Below are 26321 nucleotides of genomic sequence, written 5' to 3'. Positions count from 1 at the left end.
TTTCTCTGGCCAGGTTGTGCTACAAACCTCTGATTCCTGGTACATTTTAAACTAGAACACACTTAATGTCTAAATGTGTCTGACTTATGCATTTTTCCTCTAAAGAAAGAATACTAAGACAGCATTCTGTAGAACGTGCCAGAATAGACATTGAAAACTGCTTTATGTCCCTTCTTCATGGTTAGATAATCATAACAGGAGTTTAAGAAATCACTTATACAATCAGTCTAACCTTTTGCTTTTCCTGAAGAATCACTTGACCTAAAGCCATTCATTCAGAAACTAAGTTCTTTTCAACTCCCTCACAGGGAAACAACAGTGCCCTTCTAATCTGTATCTTTTGTTGTTCAGACTGGCCAGATATTTTTCTTAAGGTTGAATTGCAGTCATTGCTGGTTCAGCTTGACTTTATTATTCTGAGCTCTTGGAGCAGCTGTGGCAACAGGGAGCTTGTATGTTAGTAGGAAGTTATGCCTTCTGCCCATGGACCTGTCTTGGGCTGCTGCTCAGCTGTATCGGTTGTGCCTCCTGCAGTGTGGCATCGATGCTTTGTGGTTGGGACAAGTCAGAGTGAAAAGCTACTTGCCATTCTGGGCCTTGGTGGGTCAGTGCGTTTAGTGACATCCCAGAGCAGACACTGCTATATTTCACAACTAGGACTGTGCCAGAAAGTCTAGATGCTTAGGTCTCAGGAAGGAGGCTCTTCTCCCAGTTCAAAGCCAGTCTGTCGCCTGCACCCAGAGCCTCTTTCCTAGACAGGCTCCATCTCTTATCCTGTCCGTCACTCCTTCAGCCTCTGCTTCCCTTGTAGCTCCTTCCTTTTCTTCAAACCTGCTATGCATCCTCCATGTAGGAGGCATCTGCCATATCTACAGTGGAGAATGGAGACAAAATTTATTCTAACTCAGTAAGGAAAAGACAACCAGATTAGCAGAAAAATGGGCAAGTGATACAAGCAGGAGTCCGCAAGAGAGAGAGAGACCTAAAAATATATCTACAATAATGAGAAAATGTCCAACTTCACTAATAATCAGGGAGCTGAAAATTAACGCAAGATACTATTTTATACTTACGAGATTGACAGAAATCAGATCTTTTTAAAAAATTTTATTTTATTGGTACATTTTAGGTATACAATATAGTGACATTCATCATTGGAAATTTGCACCTTTACATAATCTCTCTTGGTTCTTATCTTTCACCCTTCCCCTGCCCTCCCTTCAACCCCTCCATCCCTCCCTATTTGCAAAGACTTTGTTTCCACTTTTTTATTTTCTCATATTAATTCCATTCCCTTCTTTCCTTTCCCCTATCCCTCCCATTTCCCCTTCCCCTTTGCCCCTTTTCTTTTTATTTCACATTATCTATTATACCTTTTAGTCCTTATTTACACTTTCAGTTTCTCACACCAGAGAAACTATTTGGTATTTACACATGTGTGTCCTATTTATTTCACTTAAGAGTATGGCCTCAATGTGCATCCACTTAGCTATAAATGTCTCTAATTTCTCATTTTTTATGGCTGAGTAGTACTCCATTTTAGAAAAAAACTACATTTTCTTTATCCAGTCTCCAGTTGATGGGCAACTGGGCTGCTTCCAAGTTTTAGCTATTACTCATTGTGTTGCTATGAACATGAGTGCACATATATCACTGTGGTATGATTCTTTTGATTCTTTGGGGAAGATACCCAGCAGGCGAATAGCTGGATCAAATGGGATTTCCAGTCCTAGTTCTTTGAGGTAGCTCCATACTGATTTCCACAGTGGTTGCACCAGTCTACATTCCTACCAGCAGTGGAGCAGGGTTCCTCTTTCCCCACAGCCCTGCCAGCACTTGTTATTGTTGATTTCATGATAGCAGCCACTCTTTTTGGATTGAGGTGGAATTTCAGCGTTGTTTTCATTTGCATCTCTCAAATGACCAGTGATATTGAACATTTTTTCATATGTTTATTTGCTATTTCTACTTCTTTGTCTGAGAAATGTCTGTTCATTTCAGATACCCATTTTCAGATTGGGTCTTTAAATTTGGGAGGTCTGATTTTTTTAAGTTCTTTATAGATTTGAGATAGTAGACTTTTGTTTGAGGAACAGCAGGTGAAGATTTTTTTCCCACATTGTGGGTTGTCTCTTCACTCTGTTAGTGGTTTCTCTTGGTGTGCAGAAGCTTTATATCCTTTTTTTTTTTTTTTTTTTTGGTACCGGGGATCAAACTCGGGACCTTGCGCTTTCGAGGCAGGTGCTGGAACCACTGAGCTAAATCCCAAGCCCTGTGCAGAAGCTTTTTAATAAGAAGAGATCCCACTTGTTGATTGTTTGTGGTAGTTCACGGGCAACTGAGGTTTTGTTCTTAAAATCTTTTCCTACACCAATGTCTTCATGAGTTCTACCTAACCTCTGTTCCAGCTGATTCAGCGTTTCTATTTTAATATTTAGATCTTTAATCCATTTCAATTTTAGTTTAGTGCATGGTGAGAGATATAGGTCTAGTTTTAATTTTTGGCAAGTTGAAACCCAATTTTTCCAGCACCATTTATTAAAGAGACTATCTTTCCTCCAGTGAGGGTGTTTGGCTCCTTTATCGAAGATGAGATGGCTAAGTGTGTCTGGAGTTGTTTCTGCATCTTCTAATCTGTTCCACTGGTCCTCAGGTCTGTTTCTTTGCCAGTACCATGCTGTTTTTATCACAGTAGCTTTGTAGTATAGTTGCAGGTTGGGGATTGTGATACCCCCTGCCATGTCTCTGTTACCTATAATTGCTTTTGCTATTCTGGGTCTCTTCTTTTTCCAAATAAATTTTTGGGTTGTTTTCTCAAGGTCTATGAAGTATGCTGCTGGGATTTCAATTGAGATTGCATTGAATCGATATAGTAGTTTTGGAAGTATGGCCATTTTCTTTTGGTACCGGGGATCGAACTCGAGTCCTTGCGCTTGCACAGCAGGCAGCAAAACCACTGAGCTAAATCCCCAGCCAGTATAGCCATTTTCACAGTGTTGATCCTTCCTACCCAGGAGCAGGGAATGTCTTTCCATTTTCTGATATCATCTTCAATCTGTCTTTTCAGAGTGCTATAGTTTTCAGAGAAGAGGTCTTTGATTTCTTTTGAAAGGTTGATTCCTAGGTATTTGTTTTTTGAATGCTATTGTGAAAGGAATTGTTTGCCCTATTTCTGTCTCAGTGAGTCTGTTGTTCATGTAGAGGAAAGCTATTAATTTTTGTATGTTGACCTTGTATCCAGCTACTCTACTGAATTTGATTATTAAGTCTAGAAGACTTTTGGTGGAGTTCTTGGGGTCTTCTATATAGAGTATCATGTCATCTGCAAATAATAACAATTTGACTTCTTCATTTCCTATCTTTATTCCTTTTATTTCTTTCTCTTGTCTAATTGCTGTGGCTAATGTTTCTAAAACTATATTGAACAAGAGTGGTGATAGTGGACATCCTTGTCTTGTTCCTGACTAAAATCAGATCTGATAATGTAAGAGTTGATAATGATGCAGGGAAAGAAATTCTCTTGTAGTTTAAGGAGTGGCTGTGCAAAGTGTTAGGACAACTACTTTGGGGAGATTGTTGGCAACATTAACACTAAAAATATGTCTATTGTCTAATACAGGAGTTCCAATTCTAGCTCTTTGTCCTAGAGAAATTCTTACACATCTTTTATATGGGGCCAAGGTTATTCACTTTTAACATTTTCCCCCACTACTGGAGATTAAGCCTGTGCTAGGCAAATACTGTACCACTGAGTTATATCTCCAGCTCTCTCTTTTTTTTTTTTTTCAAATAAGGTCTCACTATGTAGTCCAGGCTGGCCTTGACCTGGGGATTCACCTGACTCAGTCTCCCAAGTGCTGGGATTACATGTGCCTGTCATTGGCTCTTTATTATGACTGTTTTCAATCATCCACAAAAATGAAGTAAATAGTATAATGAACTCCATGTATCTGTCACCCAACTTCAATGATTATAGTTTTGCCAATTATACAACATGGCCCTAAGGCCGGGGATTTAGCTTAGTGGTGCCGCACCTGCCTTGCAAGCTCAAGGTCCTGAGTTAGATCCTGGTACTAGAAAAACAAACAGCATGGCTCATAACAGCTAAAAATTAAAAACAACCTACAGTGTTGTCACTGTCTTAGTCTGTGTAGGCTGCTAAAACACAATTCGTAGACAAAGTGTTTCATAAACAACAGGAAGGTATTTCTCACCTTTCTAGCGGCTAGGAAGTCTGAGGTCAAAGTGTCTGATGAAGGCCTACTTTCTAGTTTAGATCACTATGCCTGCCTATGACCTAGTGCCAAGGAGAAATTCTTTTTTTGTTGTTTGGGGTTTTTTTTTAAACAAGATCTCGCTATGTCGTCCAGGCTGGCCTTGAACTCAAGGCAATCTTCCTGCCTCAGCCTCCCAGGGCTTGCACCACCATGCCCATCTTGGCCAAGGGGGAATTCTTTGGAACATGTTTGATAAGGGCTTTATTCTCATTTGGGAGGGTTCCACTCCCATGATGGAATCAACTTCCAAAGACCCTACCTGGTAACTCCATTATTTTGGGGTACAGGATCTCCACATATGAATGGGCGGGTATAGAAATAATCAGTATCAGTCATTCATTTGGGCCTCAGTAAACTGTGGTATATATAATAGAACCATATACAGGCATTAAAATTAATAAGCACAAAATGAAAAAGAAGGGCAGGGGGTTTAGCTCACTGGTAGAACACTTAGGATTTGTGAAGCCCTGGGTTTGATCCCCAGCACTACAGGAACAAAGAAAAGAAGGGAACACAATTTTTATTTTTTATTTTTTAAATTTTTTTGGTTTCGGGGATTGAACTTAGGACCTTGTGCTTGTGAGGCAGGCACCGGAACCACTGAGCTAAATCCCCGGCCCTAGGACACAATTTTTAAAAACAAATAAAATTAATGAACTGGAGCTACATGTACTAATGTGGATAGATTTTTTTTTTTCTTTTGGTACCGGGGATTGAACTCAGGACCTTGAGCTTACAGATTTCAGGTATTATATTGGGTTGAAAATGAGTTTTAAAATGGCTGTATCATTCATGAGGAAATTAAGACACAAGTTCATGGGTCCACATCTTATCTGATCTGTGTGAAATAAATGGAGGAGAAGGCTGCAGTGACTCTAGATTGTGGTGGCTGCTGGGGAGAGGAGGAACAGGTGTGGGAATGGGATTAGGAAAAGCCATAGGGAAACCAGGTGTTTGTAGAATGGGTTCCCCTTTTGTTAAATTTGACTTTTTATTTTATCTAAGTAATACACGTGGACATTTCTGAAAGTCAGACTATACCAGGGCCTTATCAAACCTCTCGGTGTGCTGTTTCACTTCCCTCCCTGGCTATGTCCCTGAACCAGCTCTTTCATCACCTCCTATGCCTAGGCAAAGCCCACTGTTTGCTGATCTCTTCCTGTGGAAGGTTTAGCTTGATTTTACTGCCCCCCACCTCAGACATGTAGCATCTTCTCTCCCTCAGACTCCCAGCATGGTTAAGTACATTTTCAGGTTTTACATGATTCATATCAAGTACATAGTCACATCTGAAAACACAGAATGTATACCAGGGTAGTGTTTTCTTGTCTAACTTTCATTTTCCTTGAGTCAATATTTGCCTCATTCCTTCATCCTCGATAAACAGACAGACTATACATTGCCATCTCCTTTCCATACTTTCAGAGACATCAGCTAATCTGCCTTTTTGCTGCAACCCCTTGGGAGCCCAGTCCCCAGGAACTTGTGTCTGCTGCCGTCTGCAGGCTGCTGCTCCAGGCCCCATGCAGCTTGGGACTCCTGCACCCTCACCTTGCTGCTGGGGGTTCCTTTGCCACCTTTGCACTGGCTGCCAGAGGCCTGGACCTGTGTCTTCTTCATTCTTGACTTACTTGCTCCTTTTTTACTAGTGCTCACCGGAATGTGGGAGGTAAACCTGCCAAGGCCAGTTGTGTCTGAGAATATCTGTACGTTACAGACACTGATTGTTGATAGTCTAACTGGGTAGACAATTCCAAGCAGAAACCATTTTCCTTCAGAAGTTGGAAGCATCCCTCCAGTGACTTTTGGCTCCATTGTCCCTGTTAAAGATTGTCATGTGAGAAGTTCTTTTCTTGTTCAAAAGTGTGGAAGGCCAAAAGATCACCCCAAAGATATCCAGGTTCTAATCTAAATGTTACCTTATAAGAAAAAAGGCTTCTGCAGATGTGATTAAGGATCTTAACTTGACAAGATTACCCACGTGGCCCTGAATGCTGTAACGGGTGTCTTAGAAGGCAGACACTCGCATCGAGGAGTTGATATGGAGAGAGGCAGATACTGAAGTGATGAGGCCATAAGCCAAGGAGTCTCATCAGCCACCAGAAGCTGGTCGGGCAATAGTGGGTTCTCCCCAGGGCCTCCAGAGGAAGCACAGCCTTTCCCACGTCTGGATTTCTGTCCCCTAAAGCTCATGTTGAATTTCTGACCTTTAAGTGGAAGGGCCCAAGTTTCTAGTGATTTGTTGTAGCCACAGGAAACAAATACAGGAAGCTTATGGGGTCTTTTCCTAGTCCTTTTCCAGGGGTTGCTTTTGACATCATTCACAGTACAGTTTTCTTCCCTCTGGTTTTCTGTTCTCCCTTTCTGGGATTCCCAGGCAGCTGAGTATATTGTCTCACTGGACTAAGTTTCTATTTTCTTACCTTTTCTCCTATTTTTTAATAGGTTAGTCTTTCTGGATAGTGTCCTGAACTGCCTTGTAATTCTTTTATTTGTTATATTTTAAAATTTCTGCAACTCTATTTTTAATTTCCTAGAGCTCTTTTTTTGTTGCCTTTTTAAAATAACTGCCGCCTCTTACTTAATGGATGCAATAGCTTTTCTTATTTCTCTGAGGAGATTAATTATAATTTTTTGAGTGTCTGCTTTCTGTATTACTTTTCAGAGTTTCCTTTAAAAATTCCCAATTTGTTTTGGTAATTTTTTTTTTTTAATTTCCTCAAATACCTGGTGATGTTTGGCTGGTCATTCACATTGCAGCATGTGATTCCAGAGCACACAGGAAGGTCTGGCCAGATAGACCTTGTCTGACATTTTCTTGGGGGTCTACCACATGTCAGCAGCTATAGGACTTCTGCCCTAGGGTGGCTGGCTTCTGCATGTCAGCCTTCTGTCATGATAACTAATACTGGAGATAATCTGCTCACAAAGATAAGAGGTTTATTTTGGTTCACAGTCTTGGAGGTTTCAGTCCATGGCTAGGTGGCCCTGTCGCTTTTGGGCCTGTGGTGAGGTAGCCCGTGGCAAATGTATTCATCTCCTGGCTGGGAAGTAAAACAGAAAGGGAAAGAGGCCAGGGTCTCACAGTCCCCTTTAAGGGCACACTCCCAGTGTCCTTTAAGGGCACACTCCCAGTGTCCTAAAGGGCATACCCCACTGTCCTAAAGACTTCACAACTGGCCCCACTCCTAAAGGCTCCACTGTCTCCCAGTAGTGCTACTCTGGGGATAGAGCCTTTAACATACAGGCCTTGGACACCCAAGATTCAGATGATGGCAGTTTCCTAAAGAAGAATTTTATGGTTTTCTGTCTAGAGGGAGCCTGGGAACTGCCCTGTGGAGCCATGAGGCTCCCCCTCATTCTCTGTGATACCTTGCTATCTGGGCCAGGCCTGGTGGCTGGAGCTGCAGCCTCCAGGGACAAAGTCTCCTGTTCTCTGAAAGCACCATTGTGTGAATTCCGATGACGGGGGTGTGCACTGTCCCTAACAAGTCCTAGCAGCATGCTTCTGCACGAAACTCTACCTGTCCTGCCAGTGTCAGACTCCGGAGCTCTAGACCTAGCAGCAGCAGGTGGTGCTGTCACAGGAGTGATTGCAGGACTTGGAGACCTCAGGACCACATGGGTATACCCAGGAGCAGAGGGTGTTTCCTGTCCCTGTCATTCCAATGGGGGCTGAGTGGGGTCCCTAGATGCATGATGGAGAAAGGGGCATCTGGGGATCTGACTTCCTCACACTTTAACCTGCTTCCAGTTTGCAGCCTACTGCTCACTTCCACTCTCTGAGCCTTACCCCCCCTTTCCAGGTGGCTGTAGCTGGGTTTCCCTTGCTGGGTGGTGCCTCCTCCTTCGTCCTCCACCCATAGTCATTACTGTTCAACTACCAGCCACCCATCATGCACATTTTTCTTAACCTCTGCCATCTGCTGCTGTCAGCTTTCTCGCTCTTTGCCCTTGTGGCTTCTGCTCTTTAAAAAGGAAGTCCTTTACTGATGTTTTAGTAGGATTTCAAGAGGGAATAGAAACAAATCCTTGTGTTTGATCCACTACATTTCACTAGGTGTGTTTAGTGTTTCATTAAAAAAAGAAAAAGAAGGCTGGGCATTTAGCTCAGTGGTTTTGCTGCCTGCTGCGCACGTGCAAGGACCCGAGTTCAATCCCTGGTACCAAAAATAAACAAACAAACAAATAAATAAAAAGAAAGAAAAAGAGCTCATTGAGCCCTTTAGTTCACCCTGCCTTTCTCTCTTTTTCAAGAACTTTCTAAAAGTTCTTGTCCAAACTTTAGGGGGTTCAAGGCAAAGACTTCCTCACCTTTCCACTCACTCTTGTCTTCATCTCTCTCTCTGCCCTGCCTCAGGGCTCCAGGGAGCCCTCTGTCAGTCTCTCTCTCTCTCTCTCTCTCTTTTTGGTACCAGGGATCGAACTCAGGACCTTGTGCTTGTGAGGCAGGTGTGGCTCCACTGAGTAAATCCCCAGTCCTCTGTCAGTCTGTTTCTTACCAGGCTCTTCTGCCCCCATCTTCCTCGGAGCGGCCATGCTCTGGCCATTCCCTGTGGACCCCATTCCTTTGTGTCATCTCTTTGTTCTGCCCTGTCCCTGTCTGTGGGTGTTTCCACATCATCTCACTGGGGACAGCTCTCTGATATCTCATCAGCTCTGAGCTTTCTCTGGATGTGAGTCTTGTGTGCAGCTGCCTGTTTGTCCTCTTCAGCCTCAGCTGGCAGCCAACTCCAGCTCTTTGGGGTCAGTGCTAAGTTCACTGGCTTCTACTTTGATCTGCTTCTGCGGGCTTTGATTTGGTGTTGCCATTGTTCACCCTAACACAGGAGCCCAGAGTCATCCCTCCACTGTCAATTTTGCCTTCTAAATATTCTTGCCCTGTCTACTCTTCCATCTCTCCTGCTCAGGTCTCGTTTTCTCACAAGCACGAGATCTAATTGTCTTACTTCCACCTGGTCGTCACATCTGACTTCCTCAGAACCACCAGAGTGGTTCCTGTCAATTGTTAGCCTGTTTCTCCCCTGTCTGGTTTCTCCAGAGCATCCCCTGACATTGAAAAGGCATCTGTGCTCCTTGCCCAGTGTTCAAGCTCTTGACCTAGAGCCCAGTGTCTGCCAGGGGGCTCCCTGCCTCTCTGGAATTCTCACCAAGCTGTTGCTGCTGCCCCCCCATACCTCCCTTCTTCTGCCTGACCCCCTCTTCCTTGGTCATTCCTTCCTCCCCCTCCTCCTCCTTTTTAAAGATCTGTCCCTGGTGTCTTTACTTCCGGAGGCCTTCCTGCTGGCTCAGCCCTGCTTTCTGAGCAGTTGCTCTTACTGACTTGTCACTGTTCACTTCTTTCTGCTGCCTCCCACTCAGCCTTCACTGGCTGATCAAAGTCCTAAATAGCTACATGCTCTGGAACAACTGCTGTGGCTGCAGCAGGGTTAGGAGATGAGAGAAGGCAACACTGTACGATCACCATGCTTCCTCAGCCCCTGATTTCAGGATCTGTATGGGTCTGACTGTTTGTGGGGAGCCTGGGTCCTCTGCTTTCCCATGGCTGCTGAAGCAAAGCACCAACATAGGTGGCTTAAAACAATAGAGATTTTTGCCTTACCAATCTGGAAGTTAGATATCCCAAATCAAGGTGTCGTCAGGGCCATACTCCCTCTGAAAGCTATAGGGTCCTTTCTAGCATCTGGCATTGCTGGCATTCCTGAGCTTGGAAGTGTATCCTCCCCATATCTTCATGTCATCTTCCTTTGTGTGTGTCTGTCACTGTGTCCACATTTCCCCTTTTTATAAGGACACCGAGCACATTGGATTAGGGCTCACCCTAATGACCCCAATACACATTTCACTTGAGTATCTTGGTAAAGGGCCCATTTCCAAATAAGGTCACATCTAGGATACTGAGGCCAGGACTTCAACATATCTTTTGGAGTGGACACAATTCAACCTATAACACAGGATGAAATCTGCTGTCCTGAGCTTGCCTGGCCCTGAAGTCCCTCAGCCTTCTGAGTCTCTCTCCAATCCAGCTAGCACCCATTGCCTGCCATCTTGAAATGAAGGGTGGAGTGACGGGGCCCGACGTCACTAGTCGAACAGTACCTGAGAGGAGGGGTGAGGATGAAAGAAAAAACACACTTCAAAAGAAAAAAAAGACAGAGTTGTCTGGGCTCCCAAAACCGAGCTTCGAGTTTATTTTTTTCCTTCCCTCTTACACAACCCGTGAGTTTCTTACAGGTAAATTTGGTTGTTACAGCTGAGTTTGGTTGTTACATCATGACCCTTATCCAGGGCACCTGCTTCCCTGCTTTCCAGTCCCTTGGCAATTCCCCACCCTCATGGGCCTTCCCGTTTCTCGGGGCTACAGAACATTCATCACATTCCAGGGCAATCTCTGAAGGTAAACATCCAATTTAGGTAAGGACATGGTTCCTCATAACATAGTCTCCATACAATGGAGGGTAAGATTCAAAATGGAGTCTCCTTAGCTACCACTGCTCCCCACAATGGAGCAAGAGAGGGAGGAGCAGCTCCTACATGCCCATGGTAGGGCAGGTGGGAGGAGGGTCAGGAAGCTTCTTGGACCACTTGCAGAGGTCTGCTGTGCCTGGTGTCTGTCTCCTTCCAAAGCATGGCCCAGACACATTCAGCATTGAGACTTTAGTGTCCCCAGCCTCATCACCTCACTCTGCCCTGAGACTCAGTTTCTTGATTCCCACCCTTAGGCTGTGTCTGGGTCCATGCTGGCTGCTTTGACAAAGTACCATAGATCGAGAAGCTTATAAACAACAGAAGTTTACCTGTAAGAGTTCTGGAGCCTGGGAAGTCCAAGGTCAAGGTTTCAACATGTGACTTTTGGGGAGAGACAAACATTCAGTCTGCCAGGTGCTTTTTGCGGACCCTGCCCTTTTGACTTTCCTTGTGTCCTGTCAGCAGCACTTTGGGCTCTAATCTGGGTGTGGGGGACACTGCTATGTCCCACTAGCTTGTGTGCACTGCTTCTAGGAAGGGCCATGCCTTTTAAATCTTTGTCTTAGTGCTCCATTGTATCACTGCATGAACCTCAGTAGTTTCACATTGCTCTTCAAACTCATTGTGTGGCCTGAGGTATTCATCTATTCATTCATTCCCCAGAGAGTAATTTTGCTTTTGGGTGCTTTGTGGAGTACTGAGGAGGGAGGGTACAAAAGGACCAAGGATCCTGAGCCTAGGGTCCTCACAGTATCTGAGAAGGGAGAGGGACGAGTGAGTCAGTGGATGTAACATGAAGTGCTCTTTTCTGAGGACACAGAGGTTGACCTCAAGGAGAGTCTCCTCAGCATAAGGAGAGTGAATCTAGCAAGGCCCATGACAGTTGGCTGAAGGGACATGGCTGCCCCAGGGGAGGTATTGGAACTGGCTGGGGAGGTGAAGTGTCCAGGAAGGGATCCCTGAGCTGAGTCCTAAAGGATGTGGAGAAATTAGGGCAAATAACCCTCCTGTGAGCCTTCCCCCATGGTTGAGTTCATGTGCTACAAGTGCTGTCCCTCCCTATTCGCCTGGCCACATCGTCCGGGTGGGAGCTGTGGGTTGGCAGTGGTGGCTCCCTGCACCAGGGGGCAGTGTTTGTCCTGAGATTCTCACAGTCACCCATAATGCTAGACTGGAGCAGGCCCTTGCCTTCATCCTGGTAGCCAGTGTTCCTGTCACTCCCCTCCAGGCCCTCATAATCCCTTGCTCACCTCCTTTTTCTAAGACCTTCTTTGGCCCTCAGTCATTCGGGCCTCCCTTTCCCTTAGCTGCAGCCTTTTAATGGACTTTTGTTGGGTACTGTGGGGCCCCACAGTGGCCAGTGATCCTGGTGGCTCAGCTTGGGGCAGTGTGGCTCCAGGCCACCTACGAGCATAAGCCACTACCATGCAGTTGAGCCCCAGAGACCCTGTGGCTGGAGCCTCAGCTGGTGACCTCATACTGTGTCCCTTTCTGCCTTTGGTATTCTCTTCTGTCTTCTGTATCTGTCTCCTGCATTGTTCCTCATGCCCTCCCCTCCATTCTCACTACCCAGAAACCTCAGCCTCAGTCTGTCCTCTCTTGGATGCTTTGATATCAACTGCTGCAGCCTGAAAGCCAGGAGCATCCTCCTTTCATCTGTCCCTGTTGGTTGCCAGCCCCAGGGCCCCAGCGGACATGGTTAGGACAGCAAGGAGCAGCCTGGAATGAGCGGGCCATCCATCAGAAGCTGCCACCGCCACAGCCAGAGTCCTCTGCCAAGACTCTTTCTGGTTCACCCATGTTGGCTGGCAGTGGCCCAGCTGGCTGGGTGGGAAGGGTGCAGTGTGGGTGTTGGGCTGAGAGGAGGGGGGTGGACAGGGCCTTGGTGCCAATTGAATATTCCTGGGGCCTGATACTGATCTGTACTGCCTTCTTATTGCCCTGCTGCTGCCCTCCAGCAGGCCTCTGAGATGGTTTGCTGAGCTCTTGGGACTGCTGGCTTCTCAGCGTCCACACACTACCATCTGCCCTAAGCAGGGCCTTGCCTTTCCCTTCCTCATGGCCTCCTGCCCACAGCTGCCCTCTAAAGCTGTGGGAGATGCTACGAGAGAACAGGATATTTAGGACTGAATCGATGCATATCCTAGAAAGGAAGGTTCCAGGCCTGCTTCTCGGCTGCAAGAGCTGTTAGGGGCTGCCCTACCCTGATCCCCAGCCAGGCTGCTCTGTCCAAGTGCTTGCCACACTGGCTGTATTGTCTAGGTCTAAAGCAAAGGGGGGATGGAATTTGAGGCTGTTTCTGGTTGTAAGAAACAGCCTGGGGGATGTAATTTAGATGTGATGCAGAGTTTCCAGGGACATTTATGAGATGTTGGGCAAACTGCACCGCCCTGACTTACCTGGGACACATGACTCCCCTGCCATTGACCAGCTCTCTGGTAGGCAGCAAAGAATGCTGTTGATGCCCTGCTGGAGTTCAGATTTTTTTTTCAGGACTGGGTGTTTCGGTTTGAATTTTCTGGTGTTCACTGTGCTTCTGAAGAAAGCCACGGTTTCGTCCCATATTTGGGTGGCAACTCTAATTTCTAACAGGCCTGAGCTCCCACTGCAGGGGAAGGATACAAGTTAGATCAAAGCTGGTTCTGTGTGTTACTTTATCCCGTTGTGTGTGGCTCTGTTTCCATAAAAGCAGTTTGTGGGGTCCTGAGGGTTATGTGAGCCGGGACACGTGAAACAGCCCCCATGCAGGCCCAGTGCCCAGGAAGGAGTGGCAGTTCCTGTAGGTTCACTGGTCACCATTGTGTTCCCACTTGCTGGCACCAGGCTGTGGGCAGAGCTCCACAGCTGTGTGCTGTGGAAGCCACGTAGGCAGCTCATCGGGACCAGGCCAGATGGTGTCAAGGCCTTGCCCTGTTTCATCTCGTATGCTGTCATAGGCACCTCCCGACTCCATGATTTTTACATCCTTTGGGAGGGGGAAGGCTGAGTTCATGGACCCAGTGTTGGGAGAAAACTGAAACCACAAGAGATGGAAACTCTGTGAGCCATCCTGAGAGGCAGCAGGGGAGAAGCAGGTATGCCAGACACTCCTGGAATCACAGTGGTTTGTTCTTGCTCGCAAGTAGTTATTTACACTTCCCCGGTGACAGTCACAGCCGTCTGATTTCTGTCTCTAATGCACAACCCGAGGCCAAGAGAGCGATCTGTCAAGCAGCATTTGCAGAAAACAGCGAACAGCCTCTGGGCTCTCAGCTCTCTGGAGAGGAAAGCAGGGTAACGGGGCTTTGGGAGGTGGTGTTTACTTTTCTTACTCCCCACCTCTGCAGTGAGAAAGGAGAATGTTGCTTGTGGGTACCAGCAGCAGCCAGCGGGACAGTGTGGTGTCCCCAGAGGCCTGTGACCTATGCTCGTAGCTGTGCTGGCAGGATCCAAAAGTGCCTTTCCCTCTGGAGCAAAGGCCCCCTTGTCCCTGACAGCAGCCTCCATCAAGGATTGTGGCTCAGCCAAGTACAAGGGCTGAGTTCGATCAGCAAGGCCCTCAGAGATTTTTTTAAATTTTAAGTTTTATTAGTATGTGTTTGCAATGTGTAATGATTACATTCATCATGGGGAGTTGGTACATGTACATAACACATCTTTTTTGTTTGCTAACATCAAATTTATTTATTTTTAAATCTTTGTCAAGTTAATTATCATAAATACAGATTAACAGCCAGGTGAACAGACCAAAAAACATATGAAATGATTATACTAAATCAAGGTATACTTTTAGATACATTGGTCATGCTGGATTACAATAACTTTTCTCTCTCTTTTTTTGGTAATGTCTATCTTTTATTTTGTACTTTATTTATATATTGGGTTTCTCACATAAGAGAAACCATGCAATATTTAAGGTTATGTGTCTGATTTACTTCAGTAACATTATAGTCTCAAAGTGCACCCATTTTTCTACAGATAACTCAAGTTTATCTTTCTTGATAGCAGAGCAGTGCTCCATTGTATGTAAATACTACATTTATTTATCCATTCATATGTTGATGGACATATAGGCTGCTTCCAAGATTTAGCTATTATGAATGGTGCTGCTATAAACATGGCTATGCATGAATTACTGTAATATGATGCCTTTAACTCTTTTGGGAAGATACCTAGAAGGGGAATAGCTGGGTCAAATGGAATTTCTAACTTTACTTTTTTGAAGAATCTCCATACTGATTTTCATAATGGTTGTACTAGTTTACATTTCCACCAACAATGAAGAAGTGTTCTTCTTTTCCTGCAGCCTTGCCAGCATTTGTTATTATTTGATTTCTTGAAGGCAGCCTTTATTTCTGAAGTAAGATGGAATCTCAGTGTTGTTTTAATTTGCATTTCTATGTTGTTTTAATTTGCATTTCTCATATGGCCGGAGATACTGAACATTTTTTCATATATTTATCGGCCATTTGTACTTCTTCGTCTGAGAAGTGTCTATGCATTTCAGATGCCCACTTTCTGATCAGATCTTTAAATTTGGGGGGCCTAATTTTTTTGAGTCCTTTATATATTCTAGATATTAGTCCTCTGTATGAAGAGTAACTGGAAGAAACTTTCCTCAGAGTTTTTTAGTTTTTTTGTGGTTTTTTTGGTACCGGGGATCAAACTCGGATCCTTGCGCTTGCAAAGCAGGCCGCAAAACCACTGAGCTAAATCCCCAGCCCTCCTCAGAATTTTTAAGGCAGATTCTTAGCCATACTTGTCAACTTTAAGGACTTGTTGATAACCATCCATCAAGCTAATATCCCAAAAGCAGAGTATAGGAGGGCCGAATGGGAGCCTGGCTCCTGGCCCCTCCCCTTGCCTGTTGTGTGTGTGGGCCTGAGGGGCCACGTCTGGGAAAGCGCCATAATGAGGGGAGAGGCTGCTCCCACCAGTTGCCAGGACTGGGTCTTGGACAGGCCAGAGCAGGAGTCAGGCATCAAGGGTTCTGGAGGGTGTTTAGGTGCCGAGACCTCCTCCTCTGCTTTACCTCAGACACTCTGCTTCCCTCTCAGAGGTCCCCACAGGGGCCTGTACCCCATGGTGTCCCACCTCCATTGCACCAGTACTGTGCAGAGACCTCTCCTGGCTTCAGCCACAGGGGAGGAGGTGGGGTTTGAGAGCAGTGGGACTCTGCCCACTCAGCTCCTCCCTCTGGGCCATACCAGACCCCTCAAACATGAACCCCAGACAAGCCTGTTACTCCAGCCTGTGAGGGTCCTGCTTTCAGAGGGACCTTGGCGCTGCTGTGAAGTGGGCACAGCTGAGTTTCCCACATGGAAATTGATTCTGGGAAGGCCTGGATCACAGGTCTGAGTTTTTGGCCTGGGAACAGTGGGATTCAACAAGCGAAAAACTAGGTTAACCATTTTCTAAAAAGGGTGGTGGTGTTCTGGGAAGAAAGCACTGCACTGGGGTGGGGGAGAGAGGGTGGTGGCAAGGGTCGCGTGACGATGGCATGATGGTCCTTGCCCTCCATTCATAGGGCAGCCCTCCTGAGCAGCCCTCACAAGCCTCGGTCTGCCTGCTGGTTGACATTTCTGTGCCTTTAACCTTAAGTGGCGGGCATGTCCTAAATCCATCACACACGTTCGCAGCCTTGAGCCAATTCCCTCCTAGATCATTTCTGAGGGGCCAAGGGAACACCAGGCTGTGGGCTGGGGTTCACCCACCCTGCAAGACCATCTCCCTGCTTCCTCTTCCTCCCTGCAGCCAGTGCCTCTAAAGGCAGCACCCCTTCTCCTGATTTCAGCCTTGGCTGTTGGCTGTGGCCCAGGTCTCCAGCAGCCTGGTGCTGAAGAACTTTGTATCCTGGGGCCAGTGACCTCAGGCAGGGCAGCGGCTGGCTGTGGTTTCTCCACAGCGTCCTCTGTGTGCTGAAGGCCAGGGTGCTTGGCAGGTGCAGGGTGAGTGCTCCAGGATAGGTGCAGATGCACACACCTGACTTGCGGTTTCTGAATGTTGCAGAAGTGTTCTATGTGCCCAGGCTGTGGGTTTGCTCTGGTATGTATGGGCATGGCTCATGCAGAGGTCCTGCTCAGCAAACTGCAGAGCATTTGGTGTGTGGCAGGTGCTGCACTGTCATCACAGGGATGAAAATCTGATGGAGGGCTCCAGGGAGGCCAGCAGGAAGCACGCATGTGTGTGTGTGTTTGTGGGCACGCGTGCACACATGCAGATGAGGGGGGATGCTGGTGGGGTTGTGCAGGGCTGGGAGGAAGTTGGGGGACCCCTTCTTCATCCTTGTATTCATCTAGGAGGAGGAAAGAATGAGGAGACAAAGAGTGATGGTGGCTGGCATTTGTCATGTGGAGCCTAGTGTTTCAGGTACACTGTTTCACTTGATTGCCAGGATAACCTGCACAGATTGGAGTGTTAGTGCCTGAGATTAATGATGAGGAGACTAGGCTGGGGAAACCACAAAACTGGGAAATGGAGAGCTGGGCCCAGTCCAGGCCAGTATCAGCAGGCTCATGCTGGGCCCCCAACTGCCTGGTAGGTGGGGGCTGCTCTCCACTTCACTGTCCCTGCTTCTGACTTCAGCCAAAGGGTCCTGACAATTTTGCATCTGTAAATATCTGCCCAACTTGGAACTCTCACACTCAGGGCTGGTTGGGGGGGGGGGTCTCAAATGCAGCCCTGCTTTTGCTGGCCTCTCCAGGCACAAGAGGGCTCAGAAGGGCATTCTTCCTACCCCACTGGCCACAGCTTCAAGTTCTCCATGTATGGGGACTATGAGGAAATCCCTGGCCCTCCAACAGCATTTGTGAGGATCACATGTGAGAAAGTGTGTGAAGGGGCTTGCTGAGGCAGGGGACAGATTGTTCAGCACTCTGTCATTTTCTTGATTGTCAGCTCAGGAGACACTTGGAGGCCATGCTGTGGGGCAGGGGTCTGCCCTCTAGGTGCTCTGGGGGTGACTGCCCTTTTGGCATAATGTCCAAGGGAATCTCTTTTTTTTAATCTGGAAAAGGAAGTGGGGAGTATATGTGACAGGGAGGGGGCGCAGATTGCAAAAGGGACTTATTTACCCAAAGACAGTGGCTAAGTGCCCAGGTGACCATAGGAGCGAAACCACCCAGCTGGGAGAGACAGACCAGGCTCCCTGGAAATAGCTTGAGCCTTCCCTGGAGGTTGAGGACCATGGTGTCAGTGGGCTTTTCCACCTGAGAGGCTGTTCACCCATAGACAGGACAGGCTTGGCTGGGCCATAGGTAGGGCTGGCGAGGTGTGTGTGGGGGGTCCCCCCAGCCCTGTCTTCTCACCAGGGGAGACTCCGGAACTCCCCTTGACCTTTTTCTGCAAAAGTATTCCTGTCCACCATGGTTATTTCATTTTGTTTTCTAACTATCTTTAATGCATCCCCGGTGGAGAAAATATGGGAAATTTTCCATATGGAAAAATAGGAAAAGCATAAAGGAGAAGGGGAAAACAGCACTGCTTCCATCTGGGCCCGTGGGAGTGAGTGGCATGGCATCCTGACATGGTCCTGCCTGTTGTCACCTAGCTTTAAAGAAAACTTCATGAGATCCTGCCATTTATCTTTTTGTTTTTTCACTTTCACATTCTATCATGAGCATTTCCCATGACATCAAAACCCATGCAAACACATTCCTGTTGATGGTGTAATGTCTGTGTGGTGCCCTAGTGCTGGAGCTTTATGCATCTCGTTATTTGCTGTTGTAATAATACTGTTTTGAACATCTTTATGCACATGTCTTGGGTCCCATTTTAGAATATTTGGATTCCTACAATGGTAACAATTGGGCCAAGGGGTATAAATATTTTAAGGGTTCTTGGTAGATTTACAAATGGCTCCCAGTGAAGCTACCCTGGTAACCAAACCAGACCTGTGGGTCTTCCTCCTGTGGATCTTACCAACCTGCATATTATGGTTTATGACACTTGTGAACTTCACAGACAAGAGCATACCTTGTTTTATTTTGAGTGCTTGATGTTAGGGGAGGGGAGCTTGTCCTAGAGGAGCCCTGTGCCCCTTCTTGACTTGACCCTACACGATGGTTTGGGCTCATTCGACCTGGCCCCCTCCTGGCCCTGAGCAGAGTGGCCATTTGGTGCCCAGGGGAGGGTGAGATTTACACCCCACACCTACTTTCCCGTGTCTGTCTTAGACTGCCAGCACCACCTGCTCCCAGCAAGGAAACAGTTCCCCTCCTGGCAAGCAGCTTCCAATCCCCCACCCAAAGCAGAGCTCAGAGAATTGGAGGCTGCTGGTAGATGTACAAGTGGGAGAAAAGGGGCATGGACATCTGCATTACCTCTGCACTGGTCAGGGTGTGAGGGTCACTTGTCTCCACCTGGGTGCCTAGCTGATATTTGGCACCTCTGCAGGGGTACTGAACGCTCCCTGAGGTCCATTCTTCTGACAGATATAACAATAGGTACAGGTTTCACTTGTTATTTTGAAGTGATTTCAGACAATATGAACTTGCAAAAGTAGTACAAAGAGTTCTTTTCTGTCCCTTCCCCAAATTCCCCACCTTTTAGTACTTGCTTCATTACTCTCATATTTTTCTCTGAACCATTTAAATATAAATTGCAGGCATGACGCTCCGAAACCCCTGAATATTTCAGTGTTTTTTCCTAAGGATGAGGATGTTCTCTCACATAACTAACTAAATGTATGTCAACACAATGCTGTTCAACCTGCCAGTCTTCAACTTTGTCATTTGCCTTTCAGTGGGCTTCATAGCAGCAGAAGTCCAGGGTCCAGTCCAGCTCATGTGTGTGTTTAGTTGCTCTCTTTAGCCTTCTTTCATCTGAACCTATCCTGTAGTTTCTCTCATGAGCTTTGAGGTCTTTGAAGAGTGCAAGCCAGTTCTTTTGTGGGGTTTCCCTTAATTTGGGTTTGCTTCTTGTCTTCTGGTTAGATCTAGGCTCCACACTTAAGGCAGGAACCCAAGGAGCATTTGTCCTTGGCAAATCTCATCAGGAGGTACAGAAGGTGGTTTGGTGCTTGATCAACATTGGATTTGTCTGGTTTCTCCACCTTGTAACTACAGTGATCCTCGCCTTATGCATAGTTTTCTCTCCTCACTTATAGCTACTCAGGGTCTGTCATAGTCCAAAAATATTAAATGTACCATTCCAGAAGCAGACAACTTAGAAGTTTTCAATTGTGTGCTGTCTGGGTTATGTGATGAAATCTTATACTGTCCTCCTTTTTGCCGGAAACATGAGTCATCCCTTTGCCTAGTGCATCCACACTGTATTCACTACCCGCCTGGTAGTAGCCATCTCAGTTCTCAGATTGACTATATGGCATCGCAGTGCTTGTGTTCAAGTAACTCCTAGTTTACTTTATAGCACCAAAATACAAGAGGAATGATGCTGGCAATCCAAATATGCCAGAGTAAAGCCATACAGTACTTCCTTTAAGTGAAAAAGATACAGATTTTTTGGGTAATAAGGAAAGAAAAAACTTATGAGGTTACTCAGATCTACAGTACAATAAGGTACTTTTAAGAGAGACCATATTCATATAGCTTTTACTACAGTGTATTGTTACAATTATTCTACTTTATTATAACTTACTATTAATCACTTACTGAGCCTAATGCATAAATTAAACGTTATCATAGATGTGGGCATATAGGAAAAGCAGAGTACATGAAGGGTTCCATACTGTCTGGAGTTTTAGACAGCTTTTGGGGGTCTTGGAATGAGTCTCTCCTGATAAGGGGGGACAACTGTAATAAGGACAAGGTGTGGGTGTTATTATTGTCCTCTATATTAGAAAAACGAGCCCAGAGCCCAGCGGGTAACCCTACCCCGTCTGTGTAGCTGGGTTTGACAAGATGCCTCGCCTAGTCTGGCACGCTGCCTGCCTGCCAGACCCCTCCTTGGCGCCATCTTACTCTGCTTCTGAGCTCATGGCTGATCCATCCTGCTCCTGCCAAGCAACTGGCCCTGTACTCCCCATTTCCTCCTCATTCCCGGATGCCCCTCGATGTTGGTAGATCCCAGGGTGTAGGGCTAGCCTGCTTCTTTCTAGAATGTCCTATCTCTGGCTCTACACCCCCTCCATTGCTAATGGTGCCAGGCTCTGCTCCCGTGTCCCTCTCTCATCTGTGAGCTCTGTCCCACCCCAAGCCCGCCTATTTCTCTCTAGTCTTCCTCTAGGGGACAATCATCTTGGCCCATCCTGCAGGATTCTTCGTCTCCAGTGTCAGCGGCTTCTCAGCAAATCTTGCTTGTTGTACCCCGCAGACATCTCCCAGACCCCACCCCAGCCCCATGGCTCCCACCCTAGTTAGAGACTCTGTGTCTCCCACCTCAGCCTCTGCATAGTCAAGACACGCACCTCTGTCAGTCCCACTGCTGTCCCATCTGGAGAGATGTATTCCAAATAGGAATCACCAAATCCTATCCCTGACTTCCATCCATGGCCCAGAGAGGCCTGAGAGTAGCCACAGGCTTCCTGCCCTCCAACAGCTTTCTTAAATACAGCATGTTCCCTTGTGGCCTTGGCAATTGCTGTCCCTTCCCATATGTGTGTGGCAGCCTTTCTCCCCATGAAGCCCCTCCCCCTGAAATTCACAAGACATTGTGGGTTTCTTATCTTCCAGGCAATTGTCATGATCAGAAATGATCTCGTTTATGTCTCATTTTTCTTTTCCTTTCTTCTTTTCAGGCTCCCAGTAAAGCAGGCCCTTTGTTGTCCTCAGGCCTCAAACTGTGCCTGGCTGGGTGGGCCTTTGAGTGGATCTCCTTCCCTCCTTGTCTTCTAGGATTTATTTTCTCATGTCTTCTTTTCTCTTTCCTGCCTATTCTATCTTTATTTCCCGTTCTTCTCCATATTGCTGGCTATCATGTGATGCCAGAGTTTTTGCAATATTTGTTTTATTTATTGGGTTTGTTTTCATGTTCCTTACTTAAAACAAAATGGCCGAGTCAAGCATTTTAAACCTCTACTAAGAAATTAATCACATGGTTGGATAAAAGCCCTGTCACAGGATTGGATGCTTGGCCCTGCTCTGAGCATCTCTCTTTTCCAACTTGGCTGAGCCTGGGTGTCCTCCACTTATAAAATGAGAGGTCGACCTCCAAGGCCTGTACATTCTAGCATGAAGGTTGTCCTCAGTTGATTAAAAAATTTTTTATTGTGGTACAATGCACATGAGCTGGAGTTTACCATCTTAACCATGTTGACATGTGCAGTACAGTGGCATTAGGTAGATTCACATTGTTCGTGACTGTGCCTACTATCCACCCACAGAACTCTTGTCATCTTGCAAATCTGAAACTCTGTTCCCACTAAACACTCCCTCCCCATCTCTGGCCCCTCCCAGCCATAGCATCCACCATTCTACTTTCCGTCTTGATGAGTAAGATCACATAGGGACCTCCTGTGAGTGGATCCCATAGGACTTGACTTTCTGTGACTGGCCTACTTCATTTGCCCTCAGTGATCATTATTGATAATTATTTAGTAGACCTCAATAGAAAGGACTGTTTCTGCTGCTTTTGTAGAAACCTCGTTTTAACTGTACCGGGTCCATTACTACCTTCCTTGGCCGGTCAGCAGGACCCTGGAAGAGAGACCAAGCTGGGTGTTGGTGTAGACGGCGCTGTCACTGAGGCCTGCCTGGGCCATGCGCCTGCGCAGAGAATCAAGGGTGCCAGGCACACACAGAGGAAGTGTCCTCCTGAGCCCTCCCCACAGCTCCTAAAATTGCTTCATGAGCTTGAAATCTGGAGTACTTTCAGACATTACAATGCACATTAGATTGTTAGGGTGAGCTGGGGTCTCACTGGCTTTGGGTTTGCTTCCTCTACAGCTTACCACAGGTGGAGGAGGGGGATGGTGCTGGCCTCCATGTGGGGCTTGCGATGCTCCCTTTTTAAAGGGCCGGGATGTTTTAACCTAGAATTGCTCCGGATGTTCTAACCTAGAATTGCCTGCCCTCCCCAGATGATGAAATTCCAGACGGGGATGTTCTAATCTAGTGTTCCGGGATGTTCTAACCTAGAATTGCCTGCCCTCCCCAGATGATGAAATTCCGGACAGTTCAAGGGGGCCTGAGGTTCTTGGGGATCCGCCGAACCTCCACTGCCTCCGCTGCCTCCCCAAATGTCCGACGCCTAGAGTACAAGCCCATCAAGAAAGTCATGGTGGCCAACAGAGGTGAGCTCTCCAGGCTGGCAAGTGGAGCCTGCGCCAGCCCAGCCTCAGCTTCCTCCTCACTCCTCCCACCCCTGCCCCCTCTGCTTCTCTAGGGACCCAGGGGTCTTAACTTCTTGTCCCATTGCCCCCAGGTGAGATCGCCATCCGAGTATTCCGGGCCTGCACGGAGCTGGGCATCCGCACTGTGGCTGTCTACTCTGAGCAGGACACAGGGCAGATGCACCGGCAGAAAGCAGACGAGGCCTATCTCATTGGCCGGGGCCTCACCCCAGTGCAGGCCTACCTGCACATCCCAGACATCATCAAGGTGGCCCAGGTGAGCAGGGGCCTCCTGCAGTGGGGCCGGGTCCTGGGCTGTGGGAGTGGGGGCGGTGGAGGAGGCCACAGAGACGGAGGGGCCTGCCCTGCCTCACTGCAGGAGAACAGCGTGGATGCTGTGCACCCTGGCTACGGGTTCCTCTCTGAACGCGCGGACTTTGCCCAAGCCTGCCAGGAAGCTGGTGTCCGCTTCATTGGGCCGAGCCCAGAGGTGGTCCGCAAGATGGGAGACAAGGTGGAGGCCCGGGCCATCGCCATTGCTGCAGGTGACACACAGCTCCGTGTGAGGGGCTGGCAGGGAAGGGCCGGCAGGAGAGTTTCTCCACGGCAGGTGTGACAGGGACTCTGGCTGGTTACAGAGGCCCCCCGCACCTGTCCCCCAACAGGTGTCCCTGTGGTCCCTGGCACGGATGCCCCCATCACCTCCCTACACGAGGCCCATGAGTTCTCTAACACCTACGGCTTCCCAATCATCTTCAAGGCCGCCTATGGGGGCGGGGGCCGTGGCATGAGGGTCGTGCACAGCTATGAGGTGAGCAGAGGTACAGATGTCACCAAGCGCCGGGAGCAGGATGGGCAGACCGCTGCAGGGTCCAGGATGTGACCCTGCAGGGCTCTGAGAAGTGGCAGGGTCACGGTAGAGGGCTACGCAGGGCCAGGGCCCAATGTGTGTCTGGCCTCGATGGCTCTCCTAGGAGCTGGAGGAGAACTACACTCGGGCCTACTCCGAGGCTATGGCAGCCTTTGGGAATGGAGCGTTGTTTGTGGAGAAGTTCATTGAGAAGCCACGCCACATCGAGGTGCAGATCTTAGGTGAGTAGGGAGTGTCATGTCCTTGAAGTCCAGCCTGGGCTGCCTCACCAAGGTGGCAGGACATGAGAGCTGAGAAGCCCAGATCTTCCCAGTTTACAGCTGCCAGCCTGTGGGACAGGTCCTTCCAGGGGACAGCACTCAGTAAAGGGGATGTGGGGACTGGTGACAGTGGGGTTTCACCAGCTCCCCTGCTAGCTGCCACCTCCCACACCAAGTAGTCCCTGACTGGCCAAAGTGCCTAGGTAGGGGCTATAGGGCATTCAGGAGGCATCTGGATTCTGGAAAAGGCTGAGCCCCGATTGCTATCCATCCCAGGGGACCAGTATGGGAACATCCTGCACCTGTATGAGCGGGACTGTTCCATCCAGCGGCGGCACCAGAAAGTGGTGGAGATTGCCCCTGCTGCCCACCTGGACCCCCAGCTTCGGATGCGGCTCACCAGTGACTCTGTCAAGCTTGCTAAGCAGGTGAGGGAGGCTGCTCCTGGGACAGGGCAAGACAGGACAGGAGCCTCTCCAGGGGAGGCATCATAGGATCTGGGGCACCCTGTGGTGAGGCTACTGGGGAGCAGAGAGACCAGGCTGACCCTCTTGGGCAGAGGAGGGGTGAAGGGGTCTCTTGGAGGCCGGAGGGCACTTGGCATCTTCTCTGTGTGGCAGCCAGGTCTGGAACCCAGAGTGGCTGAGAAGGGGACAAGGCTTGCCATTCCCTCAGCACCCCCCCCCCGACACAGAGACTGGGCTTCTATTTGGTGCCAGCTCGCACCGGAATAAAGGGAATAAGACCCATGAATTCTATCAAGATGAAGACACTCTCCCTCGCTCACTCTTAACTTAACCCCATGTCGCCTTTGTCACAATCCACTCCCTCACTGATGTCCCTCTGGGAGTGCTAGTGGGGGGCCCTAGGGTGTGCAGCAGCAGGAGGTGTAGAGCTGTCCACCCCAGTGATGACCTGCCCCAGCCTGGCCTAGTGGCACCTGCGTCATCAGGCACGTGCAGGGGCCCTGCCTTCTCAGCACCCAGGTGAGCCCACACATTCCCAGGTGCCAACCCCATGGCTTCCAGAGCTGTGCCACCTGAGACCTCCCAGACAGCCTGGGCCCAGAGTAGGTGACAGTGGATGATTCTGTACCTCCTGGCAGTGGAAGCAGGGCCGCGCTTTGTTGGTCAGGCCCCCTGGAGAGCTGGGAAGGAGAGATCTCACCTTGACTTTGCCATGGTCATTGCCCAGGCCATTGATACTCACAGAGGACTCTGGCAGCATTAGAAGTGAAACTTGAATTAGGCTTGCAGTCTGAGAAAGCCATCATCTGCTGGGCCCTCTCAAGTGACATCTCTTGAGAGAATGACAAGTGATGACAGAATAGAGGAGACAGGGACTTTCTGAAAACCCATCCATGGAGAGTGGGTCCCAGAAGGCCCGGTCTCCAGGTCCAAGGGGTAGGCAGACCAAGAGACAAGGGTGCAGGCACCGCAGACTTCAGTGGGGTGGGAGCTCTGGCCCCAGGGAAAGTGTCCTGCATCCTGGGTGCTGGCTGTGGGGCAGGGCTGATGGCTGCCAGGGTTGCCCCAGGCTGTTCTGTACTGGAAGGCACCTGATGGTGGGCCCCTGTGGACGCCTTCTTACCACCCACGGGACCTGCTCACTGGCTGCCCCCACAGGTGGGCTACGAGAACGCAGGCACCGTGGAGTTCCTGGTGGACAAGCATGGCAAGCACTACTTCATTGAGGTCAACTCCCGCCTGCAGGTGGAGCACACGGTCACTGAGGAGATCACAGAGTGAGCAGGGGCCAGGCGGGAGGGTCAGCAAGGGGTCTTCTACCACCCAGCCCCAAGGCTGATGGCTGGAGCTCACTTGTTTCTGCTTTGGTAGAGAGCGAGGAAGGATCCAGGGACCTAACTTTTATTTTATTTGGTACCAGGGATCAAACTCAGTACCTTGCACTTGCGAGGCAGGCGGCGGCACCACTGAGCTAAATCCCCAGCCCTGGGGACCTAACTTTTAAAAAAAATTATTATAAAATAAGTATTATCTAGTTATTAATACAAAAAAAATACAAAGGAGCAAATAAAATGATGTAGGGCCCCACCCTCAATATGAGGATGCTGATGTGTGCTGGTGGCTGGGTGCCACACAGGGCGCTCCACAGAACCCCCATGGCTGCACTGTGAGGAAAGGGCACATTGCCTCCACTTTTCAGTTGAAGAAATTGAGGCTCAAAGGCTAAGAGTCTTATCCATGGTCGTACAGCTGGAACTGGAGCCCTGGTCT

The 26321-nt window shown here is 48.2% G+C and overlaps 1 protein-coding gene across 10 annotated transcripts in view; it reads left to right on the top strand.

The window, feature by feature from the left end:
• Pc (pyruvate carboxylase) overlaps positions 1–26321 on the top strand; it is a 119689-nt gene that overhangs the window by 74536 nt on the left and 18832 nt on the right. For 5 of the 10 annotated variants that reach the window (XM_087204993.1, XM_004852269.4, XM_087204992.1 and 2 more), the window contains 7 exons: positions 22779–22914; positions 23046–23230; positions 23333–23498; positions 23619–23764; positions 23928–24045; positions 24361–24512; positions 25710–25828. In XM_087204993.1, the coding sequence (XP_087061119.1) occupies positions 22779–22914; positions 23046–23230; positions 23333–23498; positions 23619–23764; positions 23928–24045; positions 24361–24512; positions 25710–25828 (1022 nt within the window). Of the gene's footprint in view, positions 1–13572; positions 13820–16649; positions 16673–16745; positions 16770–22759; positions 22915–23045; positions 23231–23332; positions 23499–23618; positions 23765–23927; positions 24046–24360; positions 24513–25709; positions 25829–26321 lie in introns of those variants that run through there. The other 5 variants (XM_004852266.4, XM_004852267.4, XM_004852270.4 and 2 more) reach the window with 5 other exon arrangements.

This window comes from Heterocephalus glaber, unplaced genomic scaffold, assembly GCF_053883595.1.
Source record: "Heterocephalus glaber isolate CG9 unplaced genomic scaffold, H.glaber_assembly_v1.0 deba00000594, whole genome shotgun sequence".
NCBI classification, from domain to species: Eukaryota; Metazoa; Chordata; class Mammalia; order Rodentia; family Bathyergidae; genus Heterocephalus; species Heterocephalus glaber.
Note: the sequence above shows the minus strand (reverse complement) of the source record. Positions and strands in the feature narration are given on the sequence as shown.